The sequence below is a fragment of the Synchiropus splendidus genome, chromosome 16, assembly GCF_027744825.2.
Source record: "Synchiropus splendidus isolate RoL2022-P1 chromosome 16, RoL_Sspl_1.0, whole genome shotgun sequence".
Lineage (NCBI taxonomy): Eukaryota > Metazoa > Chordata > Actinopteri > Syngnathiformes > Callionymidae > Synchiropus > Synchiropus splendidus.
This window is the reverse complement of record NC_071349.1, coordinates 14,284,303-14,305,437: the sequence shown is the minus strand read 5'-3', so window position 1 is coordinate 14,305,437 and position 21,135 is coordinate 14,284,303. Positions and strand designations below refer to the sequence as shown.

General features: G+C 42.5%; 1 protein-coding gene across 1 annotated transcript; it reads left to right on the top strand.

The window, feature by feature from the left end:
* Positions 1 to 2,024: 2,024 nt before the first annotated feature.
* Positions 2,025 to 16,343, top strand: htr1d (5-hydroxytryptamine (serotonin) receptor 1D, G protein-coupled). The gene is made up of 2 exons (XM_053845154.1): positions 2,025 to 2,384; positions 13,772 to 16,343. The coding sequence occupies exon 2, from the start codon at positions 14,577 to 14,579 to the stop codon at positions 15,720 to 15,722; it is 1,146 nt and encodes a 381-aa protein (XP_053701129.1). The 5' UTR covers positions 2,025 to 2,384; positions 13,772 to 14,576; the 3' UTR covers positions 15,723 to 16,343.
* Positions 16,344 to 21,135: the final 4,792 nt, after the last annotated feature.

Genomic DNA, 21,135 nt, shown 5'->3' with positions numbered 1-21,135 from the left:
GCTCACTGACTCATCTTCACCGCGGTAGTTGAGACTCGCAGTGGACACAATGGTGCTGACAAAAACAGAATGTATAAGTCCAGGGAATTTGGGAATAATAAAGGAGAGTGCATGAGGAAGACTATCGATCAGTGGCAGAGGAAAGTATAAAGAGATTCAGTGTCTCCGCTGCAGCCATGTCGCGCTCCTCCATCACTGTGCTGTTCAGTTACATTGCATCACTCACAAGCTGCTCACACGCGGATCAATATTTCCTTTTTGATTCCGAACGCCCACCAGTGTGAACACACGCACCAATAGAAGCCTGCAAGACATCCGCTCTGAAGCTCTCAAATCTGGAGCCACAAGTCAGAAAGAGGACACTGACTAAACAGGCTGACAGCGAGTCATTCGATCGCGAGTCATAAACACTTTGACTCCCTGCATTTTATGTTCCCAGAACACCCACAATTAAAGATGATGAGGAGTGGCTTCTCCATCTTCAGGACATGTTGTGCTTATCTGCGGTAATCTAATGGCCCAGGATCCAACTGCGCTTGCATTCGTGAGACTAATGTGCTTCATTTCCATTTCTATACATTTTCTACACTTGAAGACTCTGCTAATTAGCTTTTAAGGAGCCGCTATTGATTCCATTTAAGATAAACGAGGCAGCGATGGGGAGCGAAGCTGCATTTCAATGGAGGTATTTAATGAACTAACAGGATCTATTACACTGTACGGGGGTGTGAGAGTGCAAAATAACTGAGAGATATGTGTCTATTTGGAAGGGTCCGGCTGCAGCCATCAATGAAAGTGTTTGCTGTTAAACTGTGGGAAGATGCGGTCAATGTTATTTATAGACATCATTCAAGGCGAGTTGGACGAGTCAATCGTCTAAAAAGTGTTCAGCTCTTTGGCGACTGTACAATTTTGGGTTGCAGCTGAATCACACCAAGCTGAATTCATGATCAGTCAATCTGGTATTTGGGGGGGGGGGAGGAGAGTGCAGGCAGGGTGGAACAGGTAGAGAAGGCTGATCTGTCACTGAAGAGTAAGAGCAAGAGCGGACGGAGAAAACCATACACCTGCTCTGATGCCTGGTTTAGAGACAAGAGGCAGAGTTAGAAATGAAGCTGCTCAGGTGATCGTAGACAGGGCTGGATTAGAAAAGAGCACTGAGCACAAAATACAAATCATTTCCTTTCAAAATAATACAAAATAATAATACTTCTTCTTCTTCACTACTTACATACGCTGTGAGGTTCGTGAGCCACATTCATATGGGGCTGGCATTAAAAAAATGGCTGAAAAAAAAAAAGAATATAGCCATTGAAAAAAAAAATTGGCTGAAAAACGAAGGAATTAAAACATTTTGTATTGGGGTTGAAAACTAGAATTGTATTAAAATTAAAAATAAGAACATATTTCTAAATGTATTTTTTCAGCTAATATTCTTTTTTTCAATGCCAATGTAAGCTGGTCCCATTCTAGCCCCATACATTGTAGCCCAATATGGTTAGAGCACAGATACATCGGTGGAAATCTGGAACGAGGAAAAGTCTGGGTATCTTCATTCCAGCTGCTGCACCCGTGACCCAACCTCTGCTGAGCGGTAGACAATAGTACAAGGATAAACGTTACTGGTAAATGTTGTATTAATTGCTAATTTAACAGATGCACAATGTTAAACAACAATAAAACTGATTCGTGAAGAGAAAATAAATGAAAGAATAATGTGAAAATATTGGTTTAATAATTGCGATCTCCGTAAAAATGCGGTTCTACGGGCGGTTCTATTGTGATCATGTGTGTTTGATTTTAAGAGCGAGTGATGACGAACGGGCGAACAGTTGTTCCGTTCAGAGTCATGGATCTCATTCTTTGATTCTCTCTGTGAGGTTTCATTGAACTCTGTGACCGGTGCGAACAGAACAACTCCAGTCCTCGGTGCGTAAATGCGCGCAGCGCTGGCACAGACGGGCGACGCGCTGATATCAGGAAAAGCCGCTGATGCGAAGATCTGGATGCAACTCGCTTTTCCTCCCTCATTCTCTCTCTCTCGCTCTCTCTCTCTCTCTAGCTCTCTCTCTTTCCCTGGAGGCGAGATTTGCGGGAGGAAAAAAAATCAACGACGCCTTGATGCTCGACTCAGAGAACTGGCTGCACTTTAATGCACTTTTACGCAGAACGAAGTTTAAAAATCCCAAAGAAATCGTTTGGGATGTTACCTCTAACGTGAACTGTCGCTAAAGTTCGGTACTTTTGTCGCTGAGATCATGTAATTCACATGAAAATCTGACGGCAGAGTCGTCCTGGATTCGATTAAGGGGACGAGCGTGACCGAAGGACTCTGTTGGGATTCCCATTTTAAATTCTGCATTCACCCCCGTGAGAAAACTAAGGTAAGTTGCATCACATTGTGGCCAGGAATTAGACTGAGGCAAACGCGCTTTTGGCACCGTTACGCACAGCCCGATCCGACGTTGATGAAAACACAGTGGGAATATTTTTTATGATCTTTTCTTATTATTGCGTCGGGGTTCTCAAAGGGAACCAGAGGAGATATGGTGAGGGTCATGGAAATGCTGCTTGGAAAAACGCCCGATTTGCGCGTAAAGAGAGACCGATATCACATCGAACTGCCGTTTAAAACAGGCTAAGAAAAAAAGCTTGAAAAGTCCAACTAAAAGGCTGTTTGTGGTTCAGGTTTGTGAATGGCAAGTTATGGGTGGCACATAGCTACATGATCTCTGAGCTAATGTTTGGATTATGATCAGAAAAAGTGTGGCATTTTAGATATGTTGTTGTTGTATAATAGTTGGAGGTAATAATGAAATGTTTTTTAAATTATTGTCACGTTACGTAAAGCTCTCATGTTTGCTCACCCACAGCTGCTGTAGTTCCCTTCACCCTTCACTTGAATTATTCCTCTTCTTCCTTATTCTTAAATTCAACTCAGTCCGTTACGATTCATGTATCTCATTCAATTCAAAGCACTAGTTTCATTTTTTTTTCTTTTTCTTTTTCAATTTCATTGCAGCAGGAGCTACAATAAATAAATAAAAAATGATCTCATCTTGAATGCAGAGGTTTTAGGAGTGAGAGTTGCCAGTTCCTGCAGGGCGATGTTCCAGCATCTAATGTGCGGCGAGAGGAGGGTCAGCTACAACTGTACCTGCACGCCTCACTATGTAATGTTCAATGGAGGGAGAGGAGGGAAGGAGATCACCTGCTCAGCTGAGTGGAAAATTGCAGCAGATGACCACATGATGATGATGCCCTGCATTGGCACTTAAGGTGGAATTTGCTCTGCTCACTATTTAAGGATGACGGTTAAAAAGGATGCCACTAAATGTTGGCAACTACTTCAAGTAGTTCCTTTATCAGATCCAACTATTAACACTTTGTTTAAATGGCTCTGCTGCTTATTGGTAAAATGGTGAAGGACCTTATCACCTCCTCAGATCTGTGTTTTGGAAGGCTGAAATTAAAGTGTGTTAGCAGCAGAGGGTGAAGCAGAGTCCAAGCTCCACACATTAAGCTGCACCTCACTCTCTTTCTAGTGAAGAGAAAAAAAAAACAGTGAGTTGCAGCCCCTCCCTCCTCGCTCTGCCACTCAAGTCTGCAAGCTCTCTGGGCTTTAACACCAGTCGGACTCATTTGAGACCGTCTCCTCCCGGGTCGTGTTAGAGGGTTTTTCCACTCTCCCCAGTGAGACTGATGTGAAGTCTCCACGAGAAGCTAACACAAACAGTTTCAGGTTGCATTCATGCTCAAGCGACACCCACTCACCCTCAGATTTCCTCCCAGAAAACAACCAGAGGCTTATTGTTTCCGCTTTAAAATAAACTAAGATCCACCCTGAATCTCTCACGGCTGACTTGCATTTATGAGAATACACTTCGCATTGAGGCAACTCTGACTCTGTCTTCCACACTTTAGCACGACACCATTCTCCTGTCAGTGTACATTTTCACATGAAAGCTGCAAATGGCTACTTCAGTGTGAACATTAAAGAACCATTTGTGAACACTTAAAGTTATTGAAATCTGCCATGGAAGGCTTTATCTTGATAAAAGCCAGCTGCTCTGCCTCACAGGGAGGAGTGGCTCTAATCAGACCTCATTGACACTATTCCGCAGTGCACTTAAGAAACAATGCCAATAGAATGAAGTGAACTTGCTTCATTGATTATACACTTTGCTCAATTGCTGCACATCTATAGGTGAAACTTCCTCCATTGGCCATCCCAGAGTCAAGTGAAAATAGCTACATTTATTATGTAAGTGTCCATAATCTCAGCAGTACAAAAGTCCAACAGGAACTTTAGTAATTCCACCAGCTCCATAACCTGGTCTGATACTTGGCTCATGCTTGCTTGACTTACTTCCTGTTCTCCGGTCAGAACAGATGAAACTTCATCCGCCTCCATCCACTGAAGTCATTTCAGATAAAGGAAAATCTTTGAAGTGCTAATACGGTGCACCCCAGTGGCAGCCAACTCTTCCAAATTCATCAAGAACCAAACTACCATCGGAAGCTTCGGTTTATCTTTGCTACTCTCTTGTTTCCTCTATGCTGCAGGAGTTTCTTCTTAAAATTGAAGCCTGCGTGCTAATGTAATCCCTTGGAATTAACAATCAGGATTAAACAGACAAGCTGTGAAAAATCCTTTCCATTTTCAGAAGAGAACATGGCAGTTTATTTTGAGTCAAAATAATGGTGAATAATAGCAAAACTTTGTTGTCAGGACAGCAGGTCAGTCAGGCTTCTTCTCTCCACCCTTTCCCTTGTCACCACTGGCCACTTCCTTCAGTAGACATTAGCATCCTGCTCTGTTCAACTACAGCGTTGAGCATGCTTGTATCTATCTGCATCAATGTGTCAGTCTAGTTACACGTTCACAACTGCTGTCAGAAATTGATCCCGACAGATAAGAGTCCCAATTATGGTCTCGGAGTGTCACGGGAAGAGAATGACCTTCAAGGTCGCATCATCCGTTCAAGCCTGAACAGTCTGCTCTCGCGGCGCGCCCTCCGCCACTCAAGCTATTAGAGGCCAATGGTCCAAGATTGACTACTTGTTGAAAGACGTCTGCTTCCATTACTTGATTCCCGCCAAGGCTGCTGCGCATTATCCAGGCTCTTATTTGTTGACTGAATCTGTTGGTCTGGGTGGCTATCGCGGATCAGTGTTGGGATTAAGGACTTTCAAGGTGATATAGACGCAGATGGGGGGGAGAAGCAGTTAGCTTTTGTCTACTGGTGACTTCTCTGTTTGGGACACAGCAGCACAGCGTTGACCTTTAGAAGCACCGGCGTACGAGGAAATCCACTTAGGTGCTTGTCGCCAAGAACTTGCTGCCCCAACTTTCAACCAAAGTCAAGTGCTTGAAAAGAAAAACCTCTCTGTCTGACATTGGTGAAGTCAACACTGTTCCAAAGTTAGTCTTTGTTTTGCACGGGCTGAAGCTCAAGTCAAATCAGCTCACTTATGCTTCTTAATATTGTTTGTCACGATGTTAAGCATCCATTTTTCTCCCCAGAATTAATATTATTCATCTCGACAAACCGGTAAAAAAGAAGGTGATGGTGTCATGGATGAGTTCAGAAACTTGCTCTCCTGAACAGCCATTCTAAAAACCCTTCAATATTTAAGTCAAACTTTTTTCAAACCCGAATCAATCCAGGACTTGAGTCAAACATATAAAGAAGGTGTTGATCGATCCAGCAGAGCCCCAACCAGCCCCAATATTTTACAGACCGAAGCCGCTCTCGCACCATGTTACTGCACATAAACTGTTGCGTGTATTTATTATTTATAGAGCCAATAACACTCTTTGTAAACACACATCCCATCCCGTCTCCAGATTCAGTGGGAGTATCCCATCTCTCCACCTCAGCAGATAAAAGCGTATTGTGAGCTGTGGCAGTGTTTTATAGCGGATAGTGAGAGCAGCAGATGCCTGCGCTTCAGCAATAAACTGCCCCTGCTCCTCATCCAGGAGGTGCTCTGGTCCAAAACTAATAAAACCAGTTAACCATAAAAGTGTTATGAGGCAACAATGACAAGTTGATAGGTTAAAGAATTTTGGCTTCCACTGTCCCTTGATAAATCAAGTGGCTAAGGAGACGTCACACCTCACCACGTTTATATGGAAGCAGGCGGAGGAGAAGTCCATCTCTTTACATGCAAAGTGGAAATTAAGTTTAGAAGGTAAACGTTTTGACTTGTTTTCATGGCTGAGACAGGTCATTTCAAGGTCATTTAAAGACCTCAAAATGGACTCAAAAATCTGGTACCTACACCAATGTTGGCGTCATGTCAAATATGGCAAGGTAAATCTTAGTTTTTGTTTGTGTATTTGCAGTCATATTCCAGATAGTTGTCTCAGATAAGGGTCACAGTTCTCCATCACCCTTGCTATCCAGGAATAAACTGACATTATGGCTGTATTCAGGAACATTTCAAATGTACACTGTCCAAGCTGTACAAACTTCACCAATATGTGTTCAATGCCTGGCAAACTATGGTCCATAAACCCACAATCCATGGGTGTTTCATGTCCTTGCAGATGATAGTGTAAGCCAAAGCTTCTGAATTCACTGTAAAGGCTCATTTATTGAACCTGTTGCACTCACTCACACTAAATTACTTTGGTTAAGTCAATGCTTAAGATTGATGATTTCACAATACAGGAGCGGTGGAGTGTTAGCAGACCGGAGGACATGTCAATATACTGATTTAAGAAGAAGAATAAAGGAGAAGCAGAAGCAGATTAACCCAACGAAAGTGTACATGGAGCACAATTGATTCACATACAACATAGCACCAGTCCTGAACACGTCAGACTGCAGGGATGGAAACTGGAGAGTGTTCTGCATCTGTGCAGGATTCATTTGAGTTTGACAAAACTTCACAAAGCATAAATTCCATCTCAATATTCTTGCTCAGTGTCGCCAACCAAAACCATGGACAAGGACAGCGTTTTGCCATCTTGTGTTCCACTGAACAATATCGAAGACATTTATGACATTTGTTTTAATAGGCATCATGCCAACTGCTGAGGATGGATGGGAGTCTTTGAAGCAAAGATTTTTGATACCCCACTTCCACTCATGTTCTGATCATTCGTCACTGGAATAATTGTGTGAGAGCACTGAGCTTCAAAAGGAAATAGTCCTCGTTTGAAATGTCAATCCCTTTTTCCAGCACTGAAAATAATTCATCATCAAAAATTGCTAAAATAATGCTTCATGCGTTGTTGAGGATGTCTAATGAAAATTTATTTTGGAAAGCATTATTTATCAAAACAGATAGGTAATTCACTTTTGTATGTCTGTATTTCCAGTTATATTCATTTTTAATAATAATAATTGTTATTATTCTCAGTGCAACAATGCTTCCACTTTCACCTCCATATTGTGGCGGTCCGTTGCCCCATAGATCTAAGTAGATACAGTGCCCAGGGTGAGAGACAGGGGGCACTCACGCAGGGCACACGTGACCCCTCGCAGTCACCAGTTACCCTCCGCATGGTTTTAGACTACAGAATGAAACTCTCAAAACCCAAAACATTTTTCTTCGCGCATTACTTGCATAACATTGTAACAATTATTTAGGCGTGTGTCATGGCTGCGGAGTGATGCAAAGCGGCACGTGAGCTTTGAAATCACATGTTGATGCATTTTTAATCAAACCAGGGTCCAATTCAAAGCACCGCCTGTGGCCACGGAGCGGTCTCGCTCTATGACGCTATGAAATTACACATTTTTCAGTCCTGACTTTTATGTTCACATGCCTTTTTTTCATTTTTCATGTGTGTATTCTGGTGCCGTATTAGTTCCTAGTTTTTAATGAGAAGCCATGATCGATTATTTTCAGTCCACATCAATGCACCGCTGTGAGTGGAGACCTGTGGATGGAATAGTATAGCGAAGTAGCGCCTCATTGGAAGGGGCGTCTCTGTATTCAAACGGAACCCACCCATCCCAAACTTGTCAATCACTCTGGTGATGTAACAGCTGCATTAGAGCGGTGGTCGCCCACAGATCGAGCAGCTTGGGGACGTAGAAACTGCCTTGCAGCAAGAGTGGAAGGAACCGATTACGATCAGACTGCATCTTTCTTTCTGCGCTGAAGCTTTGCTGCTTTGTTTGAGTTTTCAAATCATTGGTCACCTGAAATCTGAACACATTTTTGCTCCTGGTGAGCCACATTCACTGGTGTCTCATTTTCATTCATAAAGGCATTGTGACTTTTGGATATTTGGCACCCCTGTCCCAGAAACTAAAAGCGGCAGAAGAGAAAGACTTTCTGAGAGAAAGAGGTGAATGGAGGACGAGCCATTCCCCTGAAAGCTCCTGTATTTATAGGCATATATATATATATATAAAACTGATGAAAGCACACATTTACATCCTGCCTGTTCAGTTTGTCAACCTTTCAGTCGCCTTTTGTCTCCAACTCCCTTGATTTATGCATTTTTCCCTGACTTGAACATGATTCACCAGGAAAAAAAGCAACTCACAAGAGCCGTCTTTTTATATTCCGACGTGTTTATTCTTCCTCTAGTTAACATTCATTGTGCTGTCACTCATAACGGGTAAACAAAACAGTTCACATCCACTTAAACATTCGCGTCCGGCTTCTCTCGGATCCCACTCTGCGCCCTGGGTGAATGGCCGCTCGGGACTCGCGTGATTTATCCTCGCACTTGTGCGGTTTATAAAGATTGATTTATTGACCTCTCGCCTGTCACCTCGCTCGGATAATCTGCTGTTTCCACACTAATTACTCATTACTTCAGTATAATTGAGATGCAGTAAATGCAATAAAGCCTGTGGTAAATCTTACCCTCGTAGACCAGACCATGGTGGACACTTAAAAGGAAGTATTGTGTCTGCTCTGAAGGGCAGAAACCACAAACAGAAGTTTATTTTTATTGTGATATTTGCTATAAGGAAGAAACTGTGCATGTAAAATAAAGAATTGTAATATTACAAGTACCAAAAAATTGAAGATGTCAGGGGTGAGTAGAAGGATAGACCTGGCGTGAAATTTGAGATATTAAAAATTTTAAAAAATATTTTTTTCTATGAATGTGGATCATTCTCATGAAAAACAAAATACATAAAATACACAAACAATGCTAAACTTGAACAAAAACAATATGTGTCCTGCACAGGATGAAGCTCATAAACCACCAGTGGATACTCTCAAGTGAGACACTTGGATGTGAGCGCAGATCAAAGGCAGAAATCCAAAAATGACTTGAAGAGAGAGAAAATGAGAATTGAGAGTCTGAGCTCAGACACAAGCAAGGAGCTTGAGCAGCAAGAGAGATAGCAAACGATGCAAAGGCCAACATGAATTAATTGGGAAAGAAAGATACAGTTCAATAGACAACACATGTACATAAAGTAAAAATAGTTCAACCTCATTAGCGGCTGCAAGAGTAGCGCCCTCGGCAGTCGTGTTCGCCCTCAAAACATTGACTCTAATATCGGCCTCTCTGTTTCACTTTGAGGATCACAAACAGAACCCTGTTTTTCCATTTTCCTGTACTTACAAATGAAGCAGTTAGGCAAAACAAATTCAAGTTCTAGAAGTCTTAGACTGTTCCTTTGATTCGACAAGTTTCAGGCCCAATTTGAATGTTGTATTTCCTCATATCAATTTTGTCCCAGTGTAATCCGAGCGAGTACGATCCGACTCGACTTCTGAGAGACAAGGCATGGTGGTCATAATCAGGCTCAACTTGGCTAGAGCTAAATGTGAGTAGATCAACTTTAGCTTTAGCCTTTGTCCTGCCAAAACAGATTTGGCATCACTCATGTACCAGACTACTGGAGGTGAAGAAGAGATTGCAGGCAGGGTGGAACACTGGGGTGACGTTAACATACAGTAGTGGACCTGTTGTGGCGAAAACCTTAAGCGTGTTGGACTTGTTAAATTCAGGCAGCTTGAGAAACGAGTGTTCTTTGAATAAAAATGATATCTATACGGTCACACTTTGACTTGTCAACAGATGCTCATGTGTTGTGGGTGAGCAGGATCTGCATCATTAGGAAAGAAGTGCAGTCAGTGAGAATGATGGCTGCTGCTCCTGGATTAATACGTTCTCCCCGTCCGGCTTCTGTGGAGGGAAAAAAGAAAAAGCATCTCGGCACACAGTCGACTGCGAAAAATTGCCTCGGTCCTGTTAAAAGCCTCGCAGATTTGTTCTGCTTCCAGAGTTGACATACACGGTTGTGCTCCGGATCAAACGCTCGGGAAAACATCTTCAGCTGGGCTCGATACACAACCGCTTTCTTGCTTAACAGCTGGCGCCAGAAAAGTCTGAGTCTAAAACGAATTGGTTTGAAAAGGTTTTTAAATGAGAAACGCCGATTTGCAAATCTGGTTGAATGCTGTTGTTTTGGAAAGCTCATGAGGCATTTTTCAATAGGAAATGACACCACGCTCTTCTTTCACCTTAGAATGCGCTGACCTTTGACTACAATTTCAGGTCAACTATTAACCCTTGTGTGAAAATATTGGCTGAGTAAACAAAAATTAAACATCATAATTGAATAGCTGGGATTCATTTTGACATGTATTCTCTGATGAATGAAAGAAATACTTCCAACAGGGATCATAGAGGCGATAAATGCCTCCAAGATATTGGCTAAAATACTGCCTTTTATTCCTCATTGTTTCACGCCATCGCTCCGCATTATAAACATCTATCTGCTTGTGCTTGCGTATCTGTGGGCGGATTGTTGTGTGGAGGTGCAGGTGGCGCACATATGTATTCTCCTCATGCATGTCAATCCCACGCAGCTTCACTGTAAAAGCTGCTCAACACATATGGTGAACCCTTGAACCCGTCAGAGGTTTTGAAATCTTTGTGGAGAAGTGGAAGATAATGTATTCTGACCTCTGGGCTGTCATGTCAGGGGTCACGCCAGTGTGATAAAAAAATCCCTAGTCTATATTTTATGGATGTGCCACATCACACTCAGAGTACAGTTGAGCATATTTGTTGGGGTATGATGTATGTTTGTTCTGATACCAACAAAATCAGACGTGTGATTCGCCCGTACAAAACCACGTCCTCTCTGTGTAAAGCAGAGGTGGGCAATTGAATTTTCTGAAGGGCCACATTAGAAACTGTAACTGTTGCGAGGGGTCATCATCAAAAAGAAGACTACAAAACATGATGGAATAATATCCTAAATATATACTTAAGTAACAAGGACAAGTTGATCTAAAAAGATTAAATGTAAGTAAGTATCGTAAGAAGTGTAAACTTGCCGTGAAACCTATTGAAACATTTGATATCCACTTAATTTGAATATAAATCAACAAAACTATGGGCCTGTTCAAGATAAAAATATAATTTATTTCTAAATATATTGTCAATATTCTTTCAATGTATTTTGAGGAACATGAAAAACACACAAAAATGGCCAATGAAAGGAAGAAAAATTTAATCTTGAAACAAGAACATGCCATATTTACTGCTGAAGGGATGTTTTTGTCTGACGTTAAAAGGGACACGAAAATACAGGCATCGGGCCTCATATGGCCCCCGGGCCACACTTTGCCCAGGTCTGGTGTAAAGTGAACTGTTGAGCTCAGAGCAACTACTCTGTCAAAGGTAAGTCAGTTATCCATCTCCAGTGTCTCTGCACAGGCTGTGAATGTACCAACACCAGAATCAGCAAATGGATTGCTGTAAAGCGTCTGGGCCACATGGGTGAAGCATCCAAGAAAGAGTTCTTCTTCTATACAGCATGAGAGATGTGGTCCACAACTTTACTTGTGTTTGCTATACATCAGCAGAGTGAGACGTGGTCGTACACGAGGACAAAAACTCAGTCAATGGCAGTGTTCGATCGGAAGAAAGTAGTTTAAACCGAGTCTGATATGAGTGTCCCTTTAAATCAAGGAGGCTTGCTGGAAGCACCTGCTTAGTTCCAGCTACACCACCACTACATCAGTGACACAGGAGATGGTCCAGTTTTCTTCTTGAAGCGTCTTCCTTGAACCCGTGTACCTTTCAAAATAAATGTATAAAAATAAAACAAATAAAAATAAGTAACAAAAAACTGAGAAACCACGATTTTCTTGTAACTACGTTGCAGCCATTGCCAGAAGTAGAAAAGGTAAGAAGGCAAGCCTGAATAATGCAACATTATGGTGTCCACACTTCATACACTATCTCCACCCATCCATCATTCTCCAGTAATTCCATCCCAACCCTCTGACACGTTCCTCAACACATTGTACCTCTCGGTTCAAGGAAGGTCCTTTGTGTTACTTCAAATATCTCCTGAACACCTGAAGTGACCCTGATAATGTGAGGCTGACCACTGTACTGCCTGTTGCCAGTTTTTCAAGGCAGAAAGTAGAAAGATGTTGAAAGATAGTAGTCTGAGTTCAGTCTCCCGCACTGTGGCGAGGATAGTCTTGTATATGGCATCTGCAGCGGCGCACCACAGGGTGATGGAGGAGAGGGAGAAACCAAGGAAGAACATCTGCGCCATGCCAGCGAGCATTGCACTTCTTCGCTCTCTATGGATAGAAGTATGTCTGAGATAAGTGTGTGGGGCATCAGCTGCATATTTGAGCAAATGTTTACTGTAGGTACAGCCGCTGCTGGGAGAGGAGAACTCGGGTTTGTGTCTGTCAGGGTGGTGATCCAGCTGAAGAGGGAGTTTATCTCGCCCCCGCTGTTAACGCTTGTTGTGGAGAAGTGCTTTGATAATGGAGGTGAAGGTAAGTTCCTGTTTACTCCGAAGTGAGACTGCGGATGCTGTGAAAGTAAGCGGTGGAGAGTTCTCTGTTTGTGTTGTGAATAGAAGGCTCGATAAGTTTCAGTTATTTGTTAAGATTGATTTTCTTTGCTGTGTGGCGTTTGCATATGGAGCTGGCTCCTGCTCAGTCTGGCAACTTGGCTTCACTGAGTTTGGGAATTTAAACAAGGACTTTCTTGGACAATGACATCCATACTGTAAAGTTATGCAGATGGCAAAATAAGAGGAAGAAAGGTGGGGCTCCACCATGGCCTTCTGTCGGATAATAGTGCTCTCCCTCAATAGAAGAATAATCCTAACTCTAATTAAAATCCAATTCAAGAGTGGAAACACAGGCCGAGCAGTTAAGCATGAATAATAAACCATGTTCCCACAAGCCCACGCTTCAACTGCATGATGATCCTCATTATCACGGGTGCAGCAAAACGGACGACAAGACGCCGGTTTGGTCAACAACCCACGTACATCAGTAAACAAATAAACACGGAAGATGAAAACAGTCAAATGTAAATATAGCTGCTTTAGCTGTGGTTTCAGTTTGACGCTCGTGTGACATTGTTTTGTGAGTGTTGCTACATAAAAGAACTCTGACTTTTTAAGGAATATTTTGGATCCACCACCCACCTCCAACTTGGAAAGAGTGAAGCCCATGAAGAAGCCTGAGGAGATTTAATGGTTGCTATAAGAGCATTTAATATCACGGTGATACGAGCTGTTTTATTTCCATCATTGACTTCTATTTCACCTAGTTTGAAACACCTATCTTGGAAGAGGTGGGGTGGATTCTGCATGGATCTGGGACAGAGCCCGTGGGCGTTATGTATATGAAATCACAATGGTCTGTTCACTCTGGAAGTTTAAAGGTCGCTCACATGCGTGTGGGCTTTTTCTCATGTAGGTGGTTTGTTTGTGTCCGTGTGGCTGTAGGTGAGCGCGATAGTGAAGTCAATTAGAAGTAACCCCTCTTTTTATCGTCTCTTTCACAGAGGAATGCTTCACGATGACGACCGGACAAAACCTGGATTTAATAGCAGCAGATAAAGACCCTCACGCCGCCGCCACCGCCGCCGCCGCCGCCGCCACCGCCGTCTCCAGCTGGATTTCTATCTGACCCTAAGCTTTATTTGCATCCAGCCCTGGAATTCAGCCTGATGTGCTGATCTTGCTATTTACCTCGCTCACAGAGTCATCCTGATGACAATAGTTGGAAGGAAAGAATGCAGGACCGTAGATGAGCTAACTCACTGAATATAATGGCATTATTTTCCATTAGAATCTGCCTGGCTCGTGGTCATCAAAGGAGCATGTTTTAAAGCTGAAGTTGAAAGACATCTTTGGAAAAGACGGTCCGTCTTCATTCAGCTTCCTGGTTAGCAGTATTGAAAAGGAGGCGCCCATTAAAGCATTTGAAAGATAGGAGGGTTAGAACTGGAGGTGGAGTTGCCAGCTGCCTGCTGGCTGGAGATGAGATAAGAGCATTGGTGGGAGAGAAACCAAGCGCCTGTCTGACAGGAGCGGAATACAAATTACCGTTTGCCTCTCCGGTCGTTGCACCGCCGTGGTGAATCAATACTGAAGAATTGGCGAGGACAAATTGGCGGGCTCTGATTACAGGAGCATTATCCGAAATGATAGACGTCGGCTCGTATGAGTGACCGTTTCAAGGACCATCATGGAGGGAAGATGCTGCAGGAGAGAGAAGCTGAAACCAGCTCTGCTCCGCAGGCTTCCTTGCGTGAACTTGTGATGCCTGTTCTGACGTCCAGCATGGCTCTTAACTGAAGGTCAAAGATGGAAGTTGACAACAGCTCCCTTGACTACTTCTCCAGCAACCTCACAGAACTTCCAGATTCCACCTCCGAGCCTCCATGGAGTGAAGAAGCCCTCCTTGTTTTCAAGATCTCCCTGTCCGTGTTGTTAGCGCTCATCACTCTGGCTACCACGCTTTCAAACGGCTTTGTCATCGCCACCATCTTCATGACTAGGAAGCTTCACACTCCCGCCAACTTCCTGATCGGCTCGTTGGCCGTCACGGACCTCCTGGTGTCCATCATGGTCATGCCTGTTAGTATCCTCTATACCGTCAGTAAGACCTGGTCGCTGGGGCAGATAGTGTGTGACATCTGGTTGTCATCTGACATCACCTTCTGCACCGCCTCCATCCTGCATCTGTGTGTGATTGCTTTGGATCGCTACTGGGCGATCACCGACGCCCTGGAGTACTCCAAGCGTCGCACCATGCGGCGGGCAGCTCTCATGGTGACAGTCGTGTGGGTGATCTCTATTTCCATTTCCATCCCGCCGCTTTTCTGGCGTCAGGCAAAAGCCCACGAGGAGCTAACAGAGTGCGTGGTGAATACAGATCAGCTCTCTTACTCGCTCTACTCCACCTTTGGCGCCTTCTATGTTCCCACCATCCTCCTGCTCATCCTCTACGGGCGGATCTACGTCGCCGCTCGCTCTCGCATCATGAAGCTGCCGTCGTCCTCTGGGAAGCGCTTCACCACGGCGCAGCTCATCCAGACGTCAGCAGCCTCCTCCCTCTGTTCTCTGAACTCATCCTCTAACCAGGAGGCTCACTTCCACTCTGGGACGGTGGAGGTCGGAGGAGGGTCTCCTCTCTTCATCAACAGTGTGAAAGTGAAGCTCGCAGACAGCGTCCTGGAGAGGAAACGCTTGTGCGCCGCCCGAGAGAGGAAAGCCACCAAGACTCTGGGCATCATCCTCGGCGCCTTCATCGTGTGCTGGCTCCCGTTCTTCGTCGGCACACTTGTCATGGTCACGTGTAAAGAGTGCTGGTTCGATCCTGTGCTGTTCGATTTGTTCACCTGGTTAGGATACCTCAACTCCCTCATCAACCCCATCATCTACACCTGCTTTAACGACGACTTTAAGCGGGCTTTCCAAAAACTCATCAAGTGTAGACGATTCACCTGAGAAGGTCGCGGACGGCGCCGACAAACCTCAGCAGGGAAACCCAGAAGGAGACTGCAGGAAGTTATTATAAAGTGTAATTCCATCGCTCATGTGCTTTCTTCCATGGAGTATCTTCTGTATTGCCCTGAAAAAGACGTAGACATGCATGCTAAAAATAGAGAGGCAATTTCTTCCCAGAATTATAGAAGTCATTTACACAACGAGAAGATAATGAGCGAGGTCTGTGTCGTTAAACGGAGATAACAATGTTTAGATTATCGTCAGAGACTGGTGGAACCGCGTCGGGAAGGCGAACTCGGAGGGACTGGATGTGATCCAGTGGAATTGAAAAGCCATGAAATGTGTTTTGTCTCAGTGTTTGTATGCTGCTGCTCCATATGTTCCTGTGGTACAGTAAAGCCCTTGGAAAGCAAACACAGCTAATTTGTCTCTGTATATGCAATTGCATGTGTGTGTGTGTGGGGGAGTTGAGTGTGGACCTATAAAAGTCAGGAAGGGGTTGTCAAGGGTTTGGCATTAATACACCCGCCTCTTCTGCCCCACAATTCTCCCGTCGAGAGGCTTATCCTATCATTATAGACTGAAATGGAAACACAGTATCTCCCCGAACCCTTGAGCGTCAGACTATGCAAATAAATGCAGCCAAAGTAAAAGTGCTGACAGCGGAGAGCTTGAAGTAACAAATCAATTTGCCGGATACTGACAGCAAGTGTTTGCTGTCTGGTTGTCAGCAGTTGTTTTTCAAAGTCTAACCGGTAAGTGACACTTTGAAGGATGCCGAAGTGAAAAATGACAGGCTTTTTTTTTTTTGATTAAAAGTTTGGTAGTACACTTTTTCAAGGACAAGGTAATTCAAGGACAAGATGTGTCACAACACTCCTAAAAGAGCTTTGGTTGTTGCAGTGCATTATGGGACTTGTAGAGGCAAGAATGCTTTGCAGTAGCCGATGGGTGCAAGAAATGTAAGCCTCTATTTTTTATATTTGTTCAACAGAGGGTATTCAAGTATTTGAAAACACCTTTTTCTTACACTTTTCCGGGTGACCCATTGGCACACAGGGTTGTAGCAAAACCCTAGAAATGTTTCCAGTCCATAACTGAGGTAGATGAATTCAGAGCACCAAGCAGGGGAAGACTTATTTGAACCCCAAACCAAAGACTAGTGTTGTAGCTGAGATCACCAGATCAAGACCATGAGGAGGCAAGATAAAGAGGATGTCACTGGCACTCAACTCACACACCTCATTGTTGAAACGAAGGAGCGTATGTCGCCTCATTACAACGTTATTACATCTTATAAGACGCAATTTTTCCCATAACTATTGTCAGCATTAAAGGACAGTAGAAAGTAGCTTGCATTTTCAAATCATTCCTGACTTCCATTGCCATACAGCTTGACTTCTGTTGCAAGAATTGAACACAACATTCGACAAACCTAGACCTCAAGCTTCCTCCACAATAAAGTTTGTTCCAGTGCACTCCAAACTGAAGGCAAAGTTTCCTTTGCAGGAACTTTCCCTCCACCATCCGCATACAGTTTTCAGTCTTGTACAGATTTGCAGTCAATGTTGACGGTATAATACGGCTGTGTAAGCAGACTGTGGTCTTCAGTCTCAGGTCTCTTTGTGCTGGCATCAGCAACATGCGCACTGAACCCTGAACAACAGCGGAACCTCATGCAAGGACAAGCCCTGATTCTGCTGTTGGAGCCTATATGGAGTCAGATATGTTCCTGAGACTTCAGTCAGAGCAAAGTGGTTGGAAAATCTCTCTTTTTTTTCATTGCAAATATGCTACATCACCTTGCATATGCATTCTTCTTATTAACAAGCACACTGTTGAGAGGAGCATCATCCAATCCAACACAGCTCTTCAAGTCGGAATTTATTGGTGGCTGATAAATGTCAGATAGTATTAATTCTGCATTTTCTTATGGATATAAAGCAATTTATATTACTCATGGCAGTCAAGATGAGAATCTCCGACCTTCTAAAAGGTCACCAGCACATTGATATGATCATAACTGTGTCATTTCAGTCATATACGTGATGAGAGTCTGACAGCAACACCCAACAGGTCAGCAGTCATGGTGTAGAAAGAACAGCGGTATCTAAAATGGTGGACCTTTGAGGAGATATTTTGAGAGGAAAGCATGTGACCAATAACGTCAATATAACGTTTTTGAAATTGGTTTTATCATTTTTAGTGTCACTCTATATAAATAAAAAATGGTTTATATAAATCCCATGTTTCCCATTCTAACATATCTTTATGTATGTATTCAATTACTTTTTATTTATTTATTTATTGTCTTGTATAATTCACAATTTATATGGTAGATAAAATTTTGATCTTCTTTACAAAGTATCATTAGCTCACCGTATTTATAGAATCTTTGTTGCAGATAATTTGAACTGTTTGGACTCTGTTCCAAATATGCTTTAATGAATATTTCTTCTATATTGATTATATATTATAACAATAATATGTTTTTATATTTGTTTTTACATTGTTCAGCATGCAGTGGTGGAGACATTTTTCCCCTGGGAGAGAAGTCTCCATGGATGATGATGTCTGCTGATGATATAGTGATTTGAAGTGAGAGTAAAGAGGAGGTGGAGAGAGGTGGTCATATAAGCTGGAGAGAGGAAAGCAAAGTACATTTGAGACACACAGAAGAGCAAAGGTGCAACAGGTAGAGTGAAAACAGTTCAGGTGCCTGGGGTCAATCATCCAGAGTAACGGGCAGCTAGAGGTGAAGCAGAGAGTGCAGGCAGGGTGGGACAGGTGTTGTTAAGTGTGAACTGTGACAGAAGGCCAGAGCAGATCTGCCATCATGTAAAGATGCAGGGACATTTTTGGAAGAGTAAGAAGGTCTAAATTTGAAATTTAATTTCACTTTCCTTCAATGATGCCCAGGTTCTTGTAACTTTTTAAACAAACATTAAATGAAGTGCAGATTGAAAACATCCCCCTGACAGTCACTTATGGAAGAAGATGAATGGCGGAATGTTGCATATAAATAATGAATCAGTTCCGAGTATAAACTCAAGTGCTCAAAGGTTCATGGGTATATTAAGAACGGCGTATACAACATGACAACTTTCTGTCCACCTACACACTCATGTTGCCCTGTGTCCACGCATTTCAGATAACATGCATATTCAATGTGCGAGATGGATACCACAGTACTGGAGAGCTTCAAATACAGTGCAAATAATGGAAATCAATTATTAAAAGTCCGCGATGAATATTCCTTTTCTCCTGCAGGACAGTCGTTTGAAGTTTCTGAGACCAACAAGCGCCAAGAATTTCCTCGGTTCCAGCTCATCCATCTCATCAGAAAAAAACTGCTGCAACATGCAGTCTTTTTTTTTAAAAAAAAACCTTTATTTTACCTCTCTACTGCAAGACTAATTCGGATCGGACTGTCAGGAACAAGGATCCAACATGCTCCCTGGGATTACTTAAAGCAGCTATGCTTGCGATGCTAGCTGGTGTGAGTCTGAGATAACCACCCCCTCTGAGGTTACTACACAACTCTGGTGTAAAAATAAACAAGACAATGAAGTAGATAAATGGCAGTAGAACGTGAGGATTTTTTCACAATAAATAATTTATTTAATTAGCTGACTCATTTAGAATTGCATATACCTGCTTGTCTTGATTCATCCATCCATTTTATTCTTCTTATCTGAGGTGGGGTCCGATCGAAACACAAAGACCAACCTGGAACCAGGAACCTACTCCGACACTTCCTCCAACGTCTTAGTGTTCAGGACACTGTTGACTCTCTTTTTTCATCACAATTGAAAACGCTTGTACAATATTTTGGATCAAGACCACTCAATACTCTACTCACTATATAGATATAGATATACAGTATATAGATACTGTAATGCACATCTGGCTCGGGCTCACTAACTTGCACATCTGGCTCGGGCTCACTAACTTGGAAAGCTCATTCACCTCTTTAATTCTGGAGGAGCTCACCACTATCCTGACAGTTGGCAGACTCGGCTCGGTGGAAACACAGATCAATCAATCTGGTCAAAAAAAAAGGCAATGAAGCATAAAACTCTGAACAGTCACTCGAATGACAAACCAATAGGTTAGCAAAGTCCGATTTGAATGGGGAATGGATTTATGATCAGGTCAATAGTCCCTTTTAGTGGGGTCGGCTGGAATGTTTGGCTGACGTGATGCTTTAGATGAACAGGAATATCTCAAGAACATTGCAGTCAGGACTTCTAGCCATCATCATCACGTTCAGCAAGTTATATTATGCTTAATAATTACACCCTTATGTGGGAAAACAGCTGCTGAAACTCACTTTTTGTTGCTGTTCATCCTCCATGGTTGCTGGATAACTGGACTCATCTGAAGTCCTACATACTAAACTTATTTTGAGTTTGATATTGAATTTTCAAATTGGTTTACTGTTCTACTTTTAGTATCAAACAGTCCAGGAACATGTAAAAATGATGCATCGATTCTTTACTTTCCAGACCACATTTATTCACACAATATTTATGGGTATACATGTTTCCTGTGATGTAAAAATTGGTTTTAAATCCTCATTTGAAGTGTCATTTAATAAAGAAATGTGGAACACACAAAGTACACACAAATGATGAATGCTTTGTATGAGTCACTTCGGTGAATAAATTACATTGGTTTTAAAAATAAAATAAATAAATGCATACAAACAAGAATAAAAGAGAAGTTGAAGAATGCAGTGCCACAAAGTAACCAAAAAACGGACTGACTAGCAATGTACTAAAGTCATCCATACAAACTAAGTGTAGTTGTGTTACTATCCAATTTCCCATCTAATATTATATATATAGATATAGATATATCTATATATATATCCTGCACATTCTTGTTCGTCTACTTGCCATGCCAACTTCTTTCCTCTTTTGATGTAAGTGGGTTTTTTTTAATACTTATTAACAGTTAATACCCTAAACTCCAGCGGCAGCCTTTTTATGATCCACCATAGAAAACATTCAGAAGCCTTCTCCATCTATTGTCTCTTTATTTTATGCGTAAAGTCACATTAGTTTGACAAAATTGTTGGGCACCTTGTAGCCTGAGTAAAGAAGATAAGAGCAGAAAGTTCTTTTTATTTCACAAACTCTATTTATTAGCGTCGTGATAATGCTCTCAAGAAAACATAAACAGAGGTTTGAGCGCAGCCTTGCTGCGGATCAGAACAGAACACAATGATAATCCTGAAGATAATCCCTCAATTAATGGAGTCCTCTGTGAATCCTTCATCATAAACTGTAATTTATGAAACCATTCTTCTACCGCTATAAGTGCAAGACACACTCGAGACTGGAAACATTCTTTGGTATCTATAGATATCACAGAAATATTTTTATCATCTTCATTTGGGGCCCTTTCT

What these genes read in the sequence shown, in the direction of transcription:
- htr1d (XM_053845154.1), top strand. Translation starts at nt 14,577, where the DNA reads ATGGAAGTTGACAACAGCTCCCTTGACTACTTCTCCAGCAACCTCACA.